General features: G+C 45.3%; 1 protein-coding gene across 17 annotated transcripts in view; it reads left to right on the plus strand.

Annotated features, from left to right (window-relative positions):
- SORBS1 (sorbin and SH3 domain containing 1) overlaps positions 1-13553 on the plus strand; it is a 230501-nt gene that overhangs the window by 157324 nt on the left and 59624 nt on the right. For all 17 annotated transcript variants that reach the window (XM_084749813.1, XM_084749814.1, XM_084749807.1 and 14 more), the window contains 3 exons: positions 8414-8461; positions 8573-8702; positions 11128-11242. In XM_084749813.1, the coding sequence (XP_084605939.1) occupies positions 8414-8461; positions 8573-8702; positions 11128-11242 (293 nt within the window). The remainder of the gene's footprint in view (positions 1-8413; positions 8462-8572; positions 8703-11127; positions 11243-13553) is intronic.

The raw sequence follows: 13553 nt of genomic DNA on the forward strand, positions 1-13553 counted from the left end.
TGGGGCTCTGGGAGAAGCTGCTTTTATCAACTACCTTGAGTGTCACTTAGCGTACAGGTGGCTGAGCAGTGACTTCATGAAACTGAGGAGGGAGACCTGCCAGCTTTCAACAATAGAAGCCTGGCAGTTTCCCTCAGTGTACCTAATGGTCACTTGGGTCATGGGGTCTCCAGGGTGTCTCTTTTTCATTGAGGATTCTTAAAGGAATATGTAGGTTTAAACATCAGTCTTGGTGAGATACAATAACCTTTGAATAGAAGATTTGGACCAAGCTAGAAAATGTTTCCTAGAACAGTTGGATGGGAATTGACCTGATATACAGAGGACAGTTATGCCTATATCCTGGATATAATCTTTTTTTCGGGGGGGGGGATATGCAGGCATCAAAGATGATTGTAAAAAGTAAGTGAGGGAAAGCATCTTGAGAAATCCTGCCACTACCATGGGATTAGAAGATGGCCAAGGCCTGTCATGGTCAAGGCCCTTAGCTTCCTCCATCTGCTTGCCTTTGATCTCAAGCAGGGTCTCATGGCCAGAGAGCAAGCTCTGTGTCACTGGTCACTGTACCTTGCAACTCTGCTGACACTAGGCTCTGCTTTCCATTGTGCCTGAAACCTGCTGCAAAAGGAAGTAGGGCTGTTTTGCCTAGGGACATAAACAGTAAGAAATGGCAAGACAGCTTGTCACCCATATTTAGAAGTGGATATGTATATGTATGTCTGTGTATACACACATTATTTCCAGAGACTGAAAAAGAAAGAAATGCCCTTAAAGAAAAAAAAAAAATTAAGTCAAACATAAAAAAATGCATGATAATGAAGGTAATTATACTTTAGCAGAAGTTTCGAAGAAGTTGTCTTCCCCAGAGATCTTTTAAAAATAGGGTAGATTCTCTCTCCCGCCCCCATCCTGCCTAGATGACAAGTCTAGCATGATGTATTCAATTAGATCAAGTCTTTTTACAAATGTGAAAAATACATGGGAGCATCTTTAAAAGTTGCTGGCCTTTTTTTTTTTTTTAATATTCAAAGGTTTTCTAGCTTTCTGAACCTGTGGTTTTGAGGGTGTCTGAGCACCACAAGCCACATGTCTGTGAGCACCAATAGCCCTCCTTAGCTCTGTCCGTGGTGCCGCCCGCTCCTCACAGGTAGCTCCAGGCTCTCCTCCATAGGTGCTACATGCACAGAGAAATAGACAAGGTAGAGATGCATGCCTGTAATCCCAGCCTTCAGGAGGCTGAGGCAGGAGGATTACTATGATTTAATGCTGACCTGGGCTACTTAGTAAGTTCCAGACTAGCCAGGGCCACATAGTGAGACCCTTCAAAAGGAAGGGAAGGGAGAAGAGGAACTAGAAATCAGAGCCCAGGCCTCATAGGGGAGGGGTCGTTGCTGCTGCTGCTGCTGTTTTGTTGTCTTGTATTCAGAATTTGGAAGTAGGATTATCTGTAAAGAGGCTGTGGAAGTGGACCTGAGGGCTGAGACATTTGTCTGGATTGTAATTGATTTTTTTTTTTTTAAAGATGACACTTGTAAGTATCTCAGAGCTGTTTGTTCTGAACAGCAGGGGTCCTGTGAGCACATGTTTATACTGGCTTAGAAACTTTCCATGTTCCTGAGTAAGCAAGGAAACTTCTGGGCCAAATGCTGGAAGATAAACATGATGACCATGTCTTAATGAGGTTTAAATGTACCTTAAGAAAACAAACCCTTGTCCGTTGCAACAAGGAGGAGTCTGGGCATTTTATAATCCTTAAGACAGCTCGGTGCTATTCCCACACCTCCATGGTACTCCCCTATGAAAAGCAGCCTTTCTCCCCAGGTCTGCTTTAAGAGACAGCAGTGTTGTGACTGCCATGCTGCAGAGGGGTGACTGCCACACTGCCACTAAACTTCCGCCTGACACCGGCACTGCGGAAGCACGTCCACTGTTATCCCTCTTCGCTTGAAAAATTTATAAGATACTTCAGGTTTGCATACATAGCAAACACTTACTGATATTAAAATATACTGATAAAAACACAAAGAAATTATTCTGAAATAATTTTCAAGTATACATGCACGTTTCTCATTTATTAAAGGTTAAACATACCTGCATATTGATGAGAAAGGTGTTTATTTATTTTTATATTTATTTATGTATTTATTTATTTTGAGATAGAGTCTCGCTGTGTGGTCCTGGCTGGTCTGGAACTCATTGTGTAGATCAGGGTGGTCCCAAACTCACGAAGATCTGCCTGCCTCTACCTCTTAAGAGTTGGGATTACAGGAGTGCACCACTGTGCTCAGCACTAGTTTATCTTGTCATAAAACGTTAAATCCTAACTGGATATTTGATATTAAAGAACATAAGCCATCCTCAGTGTTTCCCAGAGTTGATCAGTATTTTGATTTTATGGTAATCCATGCTGAGAATGAAAGTTCACATAAATAAGTAGCCAAAACAGCGAGGTATGTTTGGAACTACTGTAGGAATTAGAGGAAATTTTGTCATAAACTCAAGGCATTTCACCTTTTTTGTTTGTTTGTTTTTGTTTTGTTTTGTTGGTTTTTCGAGTCAGGGTTTCTCTGTGTAGCCTTGGCTGTCCTGGACTCTCCTTGTAGACAAGGCTGGCTTTGAACTCATAGTGATCCACCTGCCTCTGCCTCCCAAGTGCTGGGACTAAAGGCATGGGCCACCATGACCGGCTTCATTTAACCTTTTTAAAATAATGAAACTTAAGTCAGTAACTCAAGTTTTGAAATAAAATATTCTAATATAATACGACCCAAAGATAGACAAAGTTGACATTTATATGCAAAAGAATGATGATAGGAAAATATTTAAAGATGAGTATGAGGAAGCTTGGGGAGGTTAGTGTGTACGCGCAAAGTCACATGGGAAGTGGGAGAGTCAGGATCCAAGCCGAGGTCTGTGGGACTGGGACTATGGGCTTTTGCTCTGCTGATCTTTCGCCTTCTGGTTGCACCCTCATAGCCAAGAGCTCTCTGGTAACTCATGGCAGCTTCTCCTAAGTCAGTCCTGTGTTGGGCTGTTGATGCAGTGTCCCTTAGGATCTGCCTGGGAACATGGATTAGGAAAGCTCTCCAAGCAATGAGACCATGACAGACCCATTGAAATGGCAAGACACCACCAGGACCAAGATCCTTGCCAAGACGCAATCTGAAAATTTGGATATTGGACTGGCGAGAGGAATGCAGATTCAAAGCCCCGGGCTTGTAAGGACAGCCGACTTGGCACATTTGATGTCAAGAAAACAAGACCCTTTTACCCAATGGCTCAGAATCTACAGCAAAGCCAAGTAGCTGATAGGCTACTTCATGATCCATGGCCCGTGAGGACCTTTTGACCCACACTGGGCTGAAGAGCTCTTGCCAGAGGGGAGGTCAGAAAGCATCTTTCCTGCAGGTTCATCTTCTCCACTACCCACTTCCCGTCGGGGGTTGGGACCACCATGCTCTGTTGCTGTGACTCATGCTGCGACTCCTAAGCATCACAGGGGTCTGTCTTGAGTTTTCCCTCCTTCCTGCTTCAGCTTGCCCTAAGGCAAGGCTTGCAGAAGGCGGCTTTTCTCAGGCACAGATATAGTTGAGTGAAAATAGCTCTCCTGGCTGTGCGGGGCTTCTAAGAATAGCCTTATTTTGCTTGGGTTGGAGTAAGTTGTTCTGTTGTGAAGATACGTGGCTGGCTTGTGCCTCCTGCCCCCAACTTTTGCTGGTCCTGCCCAGGGGAGGGACCAAGCTGCTTGCAGCAGTCACCTTTGCTCTCCTTATGGGAGCTGCCCAGAAGGTCCCACCCAGCATGTGTAAAAGCCCTTGGTCCACAGGATAGTTAAGAAAGGAGCCTCTTCCTGCCTCGGGACCCTGAAGGCCGAATGACGAAGGGAATGGTGAGCCTTCTCCAGCCTGTGGGTTCCCCTAGACTTTGGGTCCCTCCAGCCCATGGGTCTCCCTTCGTTTCTCTCCCACTTTGCAGAATTCTCTTTTCTTAGGAATATGTCTTCAGCAGGGACTTTCCACCCTCTTGTGGCCTTTGTTTTCTACTCCTTAATATTTATTTGATGGTCTTTAAGCAAAGTATGTGTAACCTGTGACTTTTTTTTTTTTTTTTTTTGCAAGCCTCCTAGACTTGGCTTTCTTGTCCTTCCTGGTCCCCCTTTGTTTGCTTTTTCTTCACCACCCCAGACCTCTGCCCACCACCCTCTCTCTCTCTCCCTCCCTCCCTCCCGCCCCTTGGCTGTTTTTTTGCAGGGGTGTTTGTGACTTCCATCTTGTATCCTTGCTCTTGCTGAACTCATGAATAAAGCCTGAAAAGGGATTATATTGAGTGGCGGAATAAGATCATGTTAAAGTGGGGCATTATTATCACGAAGATAAGGTTAAGATTAGAGACCTAAGAAGCACTAACTGGAAATTAGATGACACACAGTCTGTGGTTCTGTAAACGGTGCTTTTGGCTAGATCAGTCATGTAGCATTTTAAACAGTTTTGGCCAGCACTCTCTCAGGTTGGCTTTCAGAATTGTATAAATTCTAAACAGCAAAGTCAACCCGGGGGGGGGGGGAGGGATGTTTTCAGAAATTCCTTTAATGTCTTCTTGTGTTTGGGAAGGCTGTCATGCAGTTCCTGGGAGTTCTGTGCCTAGCTATTGTGCTACTAAGGCGAGAGTGCCAAAGCCTGGGGAGAGCGGGTGCTGTGTCAATACAGAGCCCATCAGGAGCCTTCAAAGCACCAGAGTTAAGTTGTTCATCCTGTGTGTGTGCTGCACAAGCTGCTGAGGACGGCTGGCATGGGAAGTTCTGAGGGGCCAGTTGCTTGGTTGTTCCAAGAGGCTCAGATAGCACGTGGCTCCATCACAAGCAGGAATCACAAGATCCCAGCTCAGCTGAGTCCCCTGTGGCATTATTGTCAAGAACCCTTGGAGGATATGGCAGCGGGCTTTGTGTTGCCAGTCTGTAGGAGATTTGAGAAAGGTTTACGTTGTGTTATCTTATGGCTAAACACAAGCACATGTGTGTGTGTGCTCTAGTTGGCTAGCTCTAGCAGGACAGGTAGAGGGTAGAAGGGTGGCCCTAAAGTCAGCTTTCCAGTCCTCTGTTACTCTGTACCCAGCTTCCCCAGTGTGGACTTGCTTACCAGGAGAAAATCTCAAACAGCAGCAGGTCTTGGCAGTGCTATCTGTTATCCCTGGAGACCAATAGGAGACAAAGTGGGCGTGGCGGATGTTCTCTGAAGGCTTGTTAAGCATCTCCTAGAGTGGAGTGTTGGGAAAAATAGAGCAAAAGCTTCAAGGCTGAAGACAGCTTGGCCTTCAGTGCCCTTTAGTTTCAGGACAGCTTTCTTGGCTTCTTCCATGATTCAAAAAAGAAGTGAAATTTTCTGTCTCTTTTCTCAGAATTAGAGATATAAAGGTGAAGTGAAAGAAAGTGACAAAATAGGCACCCCTGTCCCAGGACTGACATGATTTCAGGAAGATCTTGTCTTTGTCTCTCTTGTGTAGCTTTTCTTTTCTTTTTTTTTTCTCTTTCTTTCTTTCTTTCTTTCTTTCTTTCTTTCTTTCTTTCTTTCTTCTTGTTTGTTTTTCAAAACAAGGTTTCTCTATGTAGCTCTGGCTGTCCTGGAACTCACAGAGATCCACCTGCCTCTGCCTCCCAAGTGCTAGGATTAAAGGTGTATGCCAGCACTGACTGGCCTATGTGTCTTGTTGTTGGTTTGTTTTTTTTTTTTTTTTTTTTACTGTGTCACCAAAGGCAACTTTTCTCACCTTTCTTGGGGCCCTGCTCTCCTTGTTCATAGTGAAAGGTTTATGTCTCTGATATAACAGTTCCTAGCAATTACTAAGCAATTAATAATGGGAGTTTGTCTTGTTATTTTCATTCATAAAACAAGGTAGAATTTTCTTTTATTAGATTTATAAAAGAGATCGCAAAAATAACTGCAGACCTTGTCAGTGTTGTTGAAGCTGCTCAGATTAATCCATTTGATACCTGCGTGCTTTCATACAATCCCTAAACTTAAGTCCACATAAGAGCCCTGTGCACACTGAGAAGGAAAAAGCTCTCACAGAGACATACTGGCAGGCGGATCTCTGTGAGTTCGAGGCCAGCCTGATGTACAGAATGAGTTCCAGGATAGCCAGGGCTACATAGTAAGACCCTGGAGAGAGGTGAAAGGTTGTGATACGAATGTGTCCCTGCTGTCGCCCCCCCCCCCCCATGCCCTTCTTGTTTCTCTCTCTCTTTCTAAGTGCCTGAGTCAGGCTCCTTGGGCGGTTTCCTCCTCGTTACATAGGAACTATTTCTCGCGGTCTTCTAAAGCCTTCTGAAAGTTGACATTAGAAATCTATAGCTATGAAACAGTGTTTGAAAAGATTAGTCTTCACGTTCCTCAGCATTTGGATGTTGTCCCTGCACGCATACTCTGCTTCTAGTCTTAGTAGCCACGGGACAGTTACGAACTAACTCTCTCACTGCCTGCTGCTTGGCTGCCTTCGTCCGTGATTCACAGAGGCTTAGGAGTCTGAGCTAAAATGGTAGGCTAGCTGTAAAGCAATGTGCTTTTTTTCTAAGTTGACTTGAGTTGGGGTAGGCACTTTTTTTTCTAGTCAAGTTCCCCCGAGCTAAAGCTGACATGATATCATGGCACTGTGTGTCCCTTTAAAATAAAGTCAACCTCCCCCCACAAAAACAAAACAAAACAAAACAAACAAAACAAAACAAAACAAAACTCAAAAAGCTAGCAACACAGAATTCTTCAGAACACTTTTTCCAAAAACGCTTTTCTGTTTCCATTTCATCCTCCCCATTGCTCTGCTTTTGGAAGCTAGCATAAGTAAACTTACTGTGCTTGGGGTGTGATGACTAAAGGGTAGTGGCTTGTGGTGATGCATACTTGTAGTCCCAGCACTCAGAAGGCTGAGGCAGGGGGATTGTAAATTAGAGGTTAGCCTGAGCAACATAGTAAGACCCTCCCTCTCTCCCCTCAACTCCAAAGGAGAAAGCCTTGGTGGTGTCAGTAAAGAGTCTTACCCCTGCCAAACCTTGGTGGTGGCCAGTTCTTATAAGGGAAAGGGGAGCCTGGTCCCTGGTGCCTGCCTGTCGTTTTGGCTGAAGGAGACCTGGGACAGACAAAAATGGGAGAAGAGAAGGTACCAAAGAGGTAGAAGCTGTCTTTGGATCCCACTGTACTCAAAATAATGGCACTGTTTGCTTTGTTTACGTTTCATAAAACATTCTGACCTTTTCTGCTTGGATGCTTAATTTGCCCAGAAACAAAGATTTTGATTAATACTGTCATTAACGCAGCCTACCAAATCCCTGGACTTGTCTTTGCTGGCTAGGTCACATGCTTTGTTGAAAAGAGTGTTGAGGAGCTGGTCTCCGTTCTAGGTGTAGGTGTATGCACCCTGAATTCACATGAGCAATATATCAGACTTTCAGGCACTCTGGAGAAAAATATTTAGGAAGGATTGTTATTGAGGTCATGACTATAAATACCTTATACTGGGGGCAGATCTGTTTTAGAAATCAGTTCCTATAAATGGGCTTGTGATCTGATTTTTTCCTTTTAAAAACTACACCCCCTTCTCTGAGGCCTTCAGATTTTTCCTGGTCATCTCAGAGCCCAGGATTTAGGATTTAGTTTATCTAGGGGTGTGTACACAAAATAGAGCCCGTCTCACACCCGAAATTCATGTCAGTTCAACTTGTTGCACTCAGTTGGGATCTCGCCCTGAGCAGTACCCTCACAGAGCAAGCCTATGTCAGCCGTGGGAGTGTCGGGTCTTGGGAGACCTACACACAGTGCAAGGCTGAGGTGTAATCAAAACACATTATGATGTGAGATTTTTTTTTTCTTTTTGGCTGTACAGTCTCTGCCAATTGCATTGCCTGGGAGAACATATGTGGCAAATGAGAGCTACAGTGGGGAGCTAGTGGCCATATTCTTTTAACCTCTTCTTTGTACCCAGTAGCAGCCCTAAGCCTTGGAAAGAGGCCACGGCACTTAGCAGGCCAGACCAGAGACTGAGCATTGAGTGGATGGATCCGTCTGGTCCCTAGTTCCCACTCAGAGAGACCCAGGATCCCGTGTTCCAGCTTTGGTGGTGGGCCTTCTCCTTGTGAGGAGTCTTGTCCCTGTGCGTTCCCTGGTGTCTGAAAGCAGTTTCCACTGGTCATGTTCAATCAGATGGACTCTCGCAAGCCTCACTGCTCTATAGTGTCGTCTATGGGATGCAGGCCCAGGCTGGAGTCCTCTCCCTGCTGGGTTCCTGATGTGGCAAGAAGTGGGGCTTGGTGTGTACCCGGGGCTTGGTGTGTACCCGGGGCTTGGTGTGTACCCGGGACTTGGTGTGTATCCGGGATCCTCGCTGTAGTCTATTCTCCCTGATTTTTTTTTCCGTTTTTGTCCACTAGATGACGATTCTGATCTGCACTCTCCTCGATACTCCTTTTCTGACGATAGTAAGTGACCGAAGCCCTGCTGCGGGGAGAGGAAGGAGGGATAGTTGGAGAGGCGACTTCAGATGTTAGTTTTCACTTGAGTCTAAAGAATTTTCTGTGTGCTTTCTCCAGCCAAGTCTCCTCTCTCTGTGCCTCGCTCAAAGAGCGAGATGAACTACATCGACGGAGAGAAAGTAGTTAAGAGGTCGGCCACACTCCCCCTCCCAGCCCGCTCGTCCTCCCTCAAGTCCAGCCCAGAGAGGTAAGTAACCCTCAGGCACCCATCCTTCTCCCAGGATCTGGGCCCCAGGAGCCTCCTTTGTCAGGAACAAGAAATGTGAATCCCTGCTCTGTCACCTGTCAGTAGTGACTTAGTCTCAGTCTCCCCATCCCTGACCGAAACGAGGACAAAAATAATGACCCCTCCACGAGTGTACTGCAAGGGTAAAGCAAGAGATTGCACTTGGCCTTCCTGTTAGGGCCTGGCTCGTAGCACGGGTGCAATTAATGTTAACTACTAGAGCTTTTTCTTCACTCAGGAGAGAAAGTTTGCTGTGTTAAGTATTGAACCCAGAGCCTTAATGAACGCTAGGCAAGTGCTCTGCCATGGCCCTTGTCCTCGGCCCTCCTTTCTGTTTTTGAGATGGTATCTCAATAAGCTGTCCCAGCTGACCTTGAACTTGCTCTGTAGCCCAAGCAGGCCTCTCAGCCCTGCTCCCTCCATCTGCAAGCAGTTGGGATTCCAGGCCTGCACCACCAGGCTCTATTATTAAACAACAAAAAACAAAATCTTGAATTGGAACTGCATTTACATATTCATAGCAAAGACTGTAATATTAAAATGCAGCTATATTCTGTAGGTCTCTTTACTGATATAACATGTATGAGACAAACGCCCTGTGGAGTAATCGTCTCCTGTCATCTGGACAGGTGTCCTAGGTGGCCCCAGCGTTTGCCAATCTCCACAAACTAAAAGGTCTGCACAGATGAAACTTATTTTTTCTTAAATTCACATCCGGTTTCACACCTCCATTTTTCCACAGGCAAGAGAATGACTGTTTTAAAAGCCCCACATGTGCCTATTACATCTATCTACCTGATAAGTCTGACAATTAATAAAAAAAGAAAGGCTAGTCATACCCAGAAATTCTTTATAGGTGTCTTCTTAATTAGCCACCTACTGGGTACATTTTATGCAGATGGAATCAGACTTTACCGAAGAATACACAAACCATTGTCCTACCTTTTAGAAGGTTGTAACCTTTCATGAAAAGCAATATATAACCACCATGCAAAGTCCAGTAGTGTGGCTGCATAAAAAGTTTGCAGACAATTTCCAAAGATTCCCACATCCTTTGAAATCCCATTTCTAGATCTTAGGCTGAAAAATGGGACCAGGGCTGACAAGAGGGCTCAACAGGTAAAGAAAGGCGCTGACACCAAGCTTGGCTTGAGCTTGATCTCTGTAAACCAGATAGAGATGGAAGGAGGGAGAATTGACTCCACAGAGTTGATTTTGACTTACACATGTGTATCATGACATGTGTCTGTCTGTCTGTCTGTCTGTCTGTCTGTCTGTCTGTCTGTCTCTCTCTCTCTCTCTCTCTCTCTCTCTCTCTCTCTCTCTCTCGCACGCACGCACGCACGCACGCACGCACGCACGCACGCACGCACGCACGCATGCCCGAGCGGTGAGGAGAGAGAGTCTTAGTTAGGATTACTGTTTCTGTGATGAAACACCATGACCAAAAGCAATTTGGGGAGGAAAGGGTTTATTTCACTCACAAGGGAGGACAGGAACAAAAGCAGGGCAGGACCCTGGAGGCAGGAGCAGAATCAGATTCCATGGAGGGGTGCTGCTTACTGGCTTGCTCAGCCTGCTTTCTTACAGAACCCAGGACCACCAGCTCAGGGATGGCAGCACCTACAATGGGCTGGGCCCTCCTCCAACAATTATTAATTAAGAAAATGCCCTATAGCTGCATCTGACTGAGGTGTTTTCTCTATTGAGAATCTCTTCTTTCAGATAATTCTAGTTTTTGTCAAGTTAACATAAATTTAGCCAGCACACATACAAATAATAAATTAAAAATAACCCTTTGACCCAAACTGAGGTTAGTGTGTGGCAGGTTGAGGCGCAGAATGGGAAAGAGTGCAGGATACACAGCGGTGTTTGCTGAGGGCTCCTGTGGTCCTCTCATGCTGCTGTAGAGGGCCCCATCTTCCAGTTAGCCAAGCTGGTGCTCCAGATGTGTGTAAAGTACTGTGATTACCTGGGTAGCAAGGGTTTGCACCACAGCCTAGCAGCGTGAGTCCCTGTGTTTGTGCTCTGCATACATTGTGTAGGAGGTCAGGTGTGTTTGGGGAATGTGACAGTCGTAAGAGCAGAGCAAAATGAAAGATGTTGCCCAGGACAAACCTTGATGCACTTCCCTTCCTCCCTCTCTTCCATCTCCACGTCCCGCTGCCAGGTTTTGAGCACAGGATACCTCACATCCCTTGTGAAGCCAAGCCCGAGGTCTAGTCAGGTTGTTTGAGATGCAGGCTAGTGCAGCCAGCTTGCTGGCCTGTGTTCCAGGTCTGTGTTTTGGATATGAAAATTCTTTGATTAAGGCTCCAGCCAGCCAGGTTCAGACTGTGTGGGAAGCTGGTGCCGTTTTCATGAAAATAGGATTTTCCTTCTACAGAAACGACTGGGAGCCCCCGGATAAGAAAGTGGACACGAGAAAATACCGAGCAGAGCCCAAAAGCATTTATGACTATCAGCCGGGCAAGTCTTCCGTTCTGACCAATGAGAAGATGGTAATGTGCATATGGAAGTTCTTTCATTCCCTCTGCTTCTGTCTGGTTCGGATGCATTGTATAGTCGGACCATATTCTCCCTCACTTGAGATAGGCTTGTTTTGCTTGTCACAATGAAAAAATTGAAGTATTTTCACCCTCTGTATTTTTGCAGATCTTCATGAAATAAGTCCCAACTCTACTTTTGGTGGCTTTGTTGTTCCATTTGTGCATGGTTTTAACTTATTTTAATTTCCCACTAACAAAGACTGATTTTGCTTCTGTGTTTTTGTTTTTTGTTTTTGTTTTTTCAGGGAAAAGTGCATTGCTTTGTCAAACTTATTGAGTAAAGGTTTTTATTTTTTGAAGGCTACTCTGGTTTGAAATGGATAAATTTTACAGAAATGACCAGTCGAGCATTAAAATCATCCAAAGATAAATAACCAATAGAATGTTGCAATTTGAGGTGAAGGCCTAGGCTGTTAGGTTATCTTTTAGGGCTTCTGTCTTTGATTGACACAGTGTTGAGAACGTAACAAAAATCGGCTTGGCTCATTGTCCCTTACACAAGTTCCCATCTCTAGGAAATTAAGTGGGAAAGTTGTGTGTGTGGCTTTCCAGCCCACCATGGAAAAGTAGCCACTTCTGTGACGTAAGAAGACTTTACGAATTGGTTAGTTTCATATCTGCCAATCATGTTTCCTTTTATTCACCCCCCCATCCCCCTAACCCCCCCCCCATTAGAAAGATATCGGAAAGTGGTTGAAGAGCTTCTCCAAAGCGCTGCAGCCCTCTGGCTGGGCAGCAGGCTGAAGAGGCTGCACTGGGCATTGGTTTCATTAAGAGATGTTAGCCTGCGGAGCTGTGTGTTTTAAAGAGATAATTGATTTGACTTTTACGGAAATGAGAATGTGACATCGTTGTAAGTGCTGGAGTAATTTTAATTAGGAAAAAGGCCACCAGTTCACAGAAACGGTATAGAGTTGTCATTCTGCAGTGTTTTCTGGGTACCATGGGTATTTTAAGGAAAACGTGAGAGACAAGCTGATTATAACTTCCTTCTGGGCTCCCCGCTTCAGTGGGGGTTCTCTGCCTGCAGGAAGTACCCCTGATGTAATAAATGTACATGCAACCTTCAACCCAAGGGTTCCTGGAAAGAGAGCCACCCTCTTTAGAACTAAGCCCAGTGGCCTCCATTGTACGTTAGTACAGTCAAGTGATCTTGGGAGCGCTGGAGGCCTTCGGGTGCTTTTACCCAAGCAGTCACCATTCTGGCCTTTACCAAAGGCGCAGCCATTTCCTCAATTTTGTCTTTGCTTCCACTTCCTTCCCTTGGTCTTCTTAGTCATTTCCCCTGTGTTCAGAACTAGGAAAACAGCATTACTTTGCTTTTCTCTGTGGTATCACAGTTCTCTGGGACCATGGGGAATATTTTTACAAATGCCAGGGAAGTGCCCCACAGTGCCCCATGGAGGACCTTCGAGGGAGTGATGGAGACTGTCCACCAGGGCAGCAGGACACCATCTGGTGTCTCAGTACCGGCTCTCCTCTAGGATGTTCCAGGCCTGAGGCCCATCCATAGTGGCATGTGGGCATCTGCCCAACAGTTTGATTCAGTGCCCTTCACCCCAGTTAGCTGTGGCCTTCCAAAGACAGAAGGGTTTCAGAGAGGAGTTGAAGTTGGATCATAATTTCTCGACAGTGGTTTGAATTGGCCCATTATGTTGGATCCTTTTTTAATCCTGCTATTTTTACCACGTGAACAGAAAAGCTGCTATGTGAATTTCAATGTGAGCCTTGCCTTTTGGTATTATCTGGCTGCCTAGGGTTTCAGCAGCACCCCTATTCATATACTTTTGGACGAGAACTAAAGAATCATTTCATTATTAAGTGTGTAATCTGGTGACAGACTCAAGTTAGATTTTATTTTAGTTTGCTTTGTCTCTTCATGAAGTAAGAAAAGAACCCTGTTTTTTTTTTCTTCCATTTGAGGTGCTTATGCCTGCTTATGTTGCCAATTCAAGGAAGGGGACCATCAGGAAGAATGTTAAACTATATAGACTGTGGGGTACCTCTTGCCCTGGAGAATGCTCACCCTACGCCAGACCCATAAAACACTGTTACCTTCAGAATCCCTAGGTGACTCCGAGCCTCAAGGACCTGTTCACACACTTGGCATATTCATAAAGGCCTAAATACTTGTCTCACTATCAAAGTATAAATCAATCTTTTCTCTCTGGCCTTGGGATTAGAAATGTATTGCTTGGTCCCTGCTTTGTCAGGAATGTCTAGCCCCTTTGACACCCACCCTGAACTCTCCTATAGGACATGA

Source organism: Acomys minous, assembly GCF_964271855.1.
Source record: "Acomys minous genome assembly, chromosome: 2".
Classification (NCBI taxonomy): domain Eukaryota; kingdom Metazoa; phylum Chordata; class Mammalia; order Rodentia; family Muridae; genus Acomys; species Acomys minous.